General features: G+C 34.2%; 1 protein-coding gene across 1 annotated transcript; it reads left to right on the forward strand.

The window, feature by feature from the left end:
• The first annotated feature begins 289 nt into the window (after positions 1–289).
• Positions 290–2,497, forward strand: LOC108488000 (protein LIKE COV 3). The gene is given in 7 exon segments (XM_053019727.1): positions 290–494; positions 693–764; positions 911–963; positions 1,547–1,608; positions 1,611–1,655; positions 1,744–1,911; positions 2,112–2,497. Coding segments are annotated over 7 exon segments (828 nt in total). The 5' UTR covers positions 290–374; the 3' UTR covers positions 2,420–2,497.
• The last annotated feature ends 325 nt before the right edge of the window (positions 2,498–2,822 follow it).

Below are 2,822 nucleotides of genomic sequence, written 5' to 3' on the forward strand. Positions count from 1 at the left end.
GGCATGTCAAACACTTAGGAAAAGATAATCACACTTAGCATGTTAAAGTTTGTTTACTTGTGAAGAAAATCTTTCACAACAATGTCACCAAAATTGTAAACAAGTCAATCAATACAATTACAATAGTCTTAAATTTACAAATAGAATCTCTGAATTAATTCCATTAAAATCTGTGTAGTGATTTTTCGTGTTTATTTAATGAAAAAGAGACACGTGTAACATGATGCGGACCAGTTTCCTTTCGACATTGACTTACTCATAAAGACGACGTTAATAGGCTCTAAGTGGCCCACCTAAATTTAAAATGAAAAAGAGATCGTCGCTTAAAGGGGAGGGCACCTCCTCAACCAATCGTTAACGGAGCTCAGAAAAAAATGGAGACGAGAGAAGAGCAGCAATTAAATTTGATTCCAGTATCTGTTGTAAATAACTGTGAATATGGTGCCGAATCTTCTTCTTCATTTCCTTCCATTCCTCATTCTTCTAGCAAAGAGGTATTCCATCTTTTTCTTATTTAAATTACTTATTCGATACGCATACTTTCTTAAATGCTTTAAATCAAGAGAGTTCTCGATGTATATTGAATTGCAGCAATATCTAGCGGTTAAGTTCAGTTAGTGTAGAAGAATAAAAAGTTGTCTCAAATTCGATCTCCTTGAATTTCATTGAAGGATAAGTTTTCTATGGTTCAGAATCTTCTTTACTTGGTTCAGAAGCAAAGATATGATTCGCGATTGAAACTTATAGGAGATTCGCCAATAAAGGTATTTTTGTTAACTATCTTAGGTTTTACTACTAATTAAGATATGTGGACAGTAACAGATGCAAATTAGATCAAGTTTGATGAAAAATTTTCAGATTTGCAGTAAAGTTTAAGATGTTTGAAGTTGGTTTATTTTCTTCTTTGCAGGCATTCTACAGAGTCATCCGTAGCTGGGCTTCCAAAAAGTTTATGACTGGATGGTTAGTTCTTCTCTTGTTTTAAAACATCTATTACTTGCGTATTTAGCCAACTCATTTACCAAATTTTGTGTTGGTTGTTCAAGTTTTCAGCTAAGGAAAGCATGATTTTGAATTTTGTTAGAGTAAATCCGTAACTTTTGCCAGTTTCTACTGCTTTTGGTAACACCAGAATAACAGATTCTGTAATTTCAATCTAGTCCTAAAGTAATGCCGCTAAACTCAAATAATTAGTATGTGTTGAATTTGGACTCAAGTGGGGGATCTTCTAAATTAAAGAAAACAGCCTCAAAAAATATATCAACTACACCAAATACATACCCATGTCTGAAACTCGCATGGATAACATAAAAGGGCACAGTCCTAAAACTACTAGTCATGGGAAAATTACCAGAGTTAGCGGATCAGTTTAAATTGAATTTGAAATCTAATGCGATTATCGATTACATTCTATAAATATGTTTGATTTGAGTAAGCTCCATATATATATATATATATATATATATATATATATATATCTTGTCTTCCTATTAAACCAACATTATTGCTAATGTATTTTGATTGGTAGCTGACATTGTTTTTGCAGCGTCATTTTACTCCCTATAGCAATTACATTCTATACAACTTGGTGGTTCATTCACTTTGTCGATGATTTTTCTCCCCAGTCTATAAGCATCTTGGGATCAGCATATTTGGTTGGTTTGTTGTTTCTTTTTCATTCCTTGGTATTGGTTTGGGTATTTTGGGGTTTGCCAGCTCTAACGTTAAGCAATGCTTTCACAGGTCTTGGATTTGTGATCTCTATCACATTCATCTTCATAGTTGGTGTGTTCATGTCCTCATAGTTGGGAGCATCTGTTCTTAGTTTGGGAGAATGGTTAATCAAGAAAATGCCGCTCATTAGCTATATTTACTCAGCTTCCAAACAAATAAGTACAGCAATATCACCGGGTAATTAAGCAACTAAAACACAAGCACTAGTTTCAGGAACCTCTTTAATCTATGTTACGTGGATTCTGATGTTAGTATATGGGTTATTTTAATTGTTTTTGAGGGTTACATCTGCATATTCATATCCAGAAATACAAGGGTGTTAAAAGGAGTGTGAGTATTGTTTAAAAGCAGTATGAAAATATACATATGAATTCCAGATCAGAAATCGAAGGCATTCAAAGAAGTGGCAATTATTAGACATCCGCGGATTGGAGAATATGGATTTGGCTTCATCACTTCAACAGTTATTCTTCATGGGAGTTCAGCAGGTTCAGAAGAACTTAACTGTGTCTACGTACCCTCCAACCACCTTTACACTGGAGACGTGTTCCTCATAAGCTCCAATGATATTGTAAGGCCTAACCTCTCTGTTCGAGAAGGAATTGGTACGATTTTCAGGCCAACATATGCAACAAAAAACACATGGTTTTGTATTGCTTTTTATGGGAGAAATGTGTTGTTCTAATAGGGTCGGAAGCGTGTAAATTATTGTACTAAAAAATCACACAAAGTTCAATTCCCAGGGAAGAGAGGTAGTTCACAAGGATCTCTTAAATACCAAGTCTTTCCTTAGTCAGAATATTCCTTCTAACGTAATTTAATAGCACAATTAAATACTACTATTATACCTCAAATATTGAAAGAAAAATAGGACAAAAGAACACAAGAGTTTTAACGAGGTTCGTAAATTATACCTACGTCCTCGGCACTAACACCGGATGATAACTTTACTATCTTCAAAATATTACAAACAAATAGAATTCCTTAAGAATTCTCAAATGGGAGAAGAGAGAAACTAAGAGAGAAAGATTGGTTGGGATGATGAAATGAGAAATGAGAAGGCCTATTTATAGTTGAGGTTCAAGGAC

The sequence above is a fragment of the Gossypium arboreum genome, chromosome 10, assembly GCF_025698485.1.
Source record: "Gossypium arboreum isolate Shixiya-1 chromosome 10, ASM2569848v2, whole genome shotgun sequence".
In the NCBI taxonomy this organism is placed as follows: domain Eukaryota; kingdom Viridiplantae; phylum Streptophyta; class Magnoliopsida; order Malvales; family Malvaceae; genus Gossypium; species Gossypium arboreum.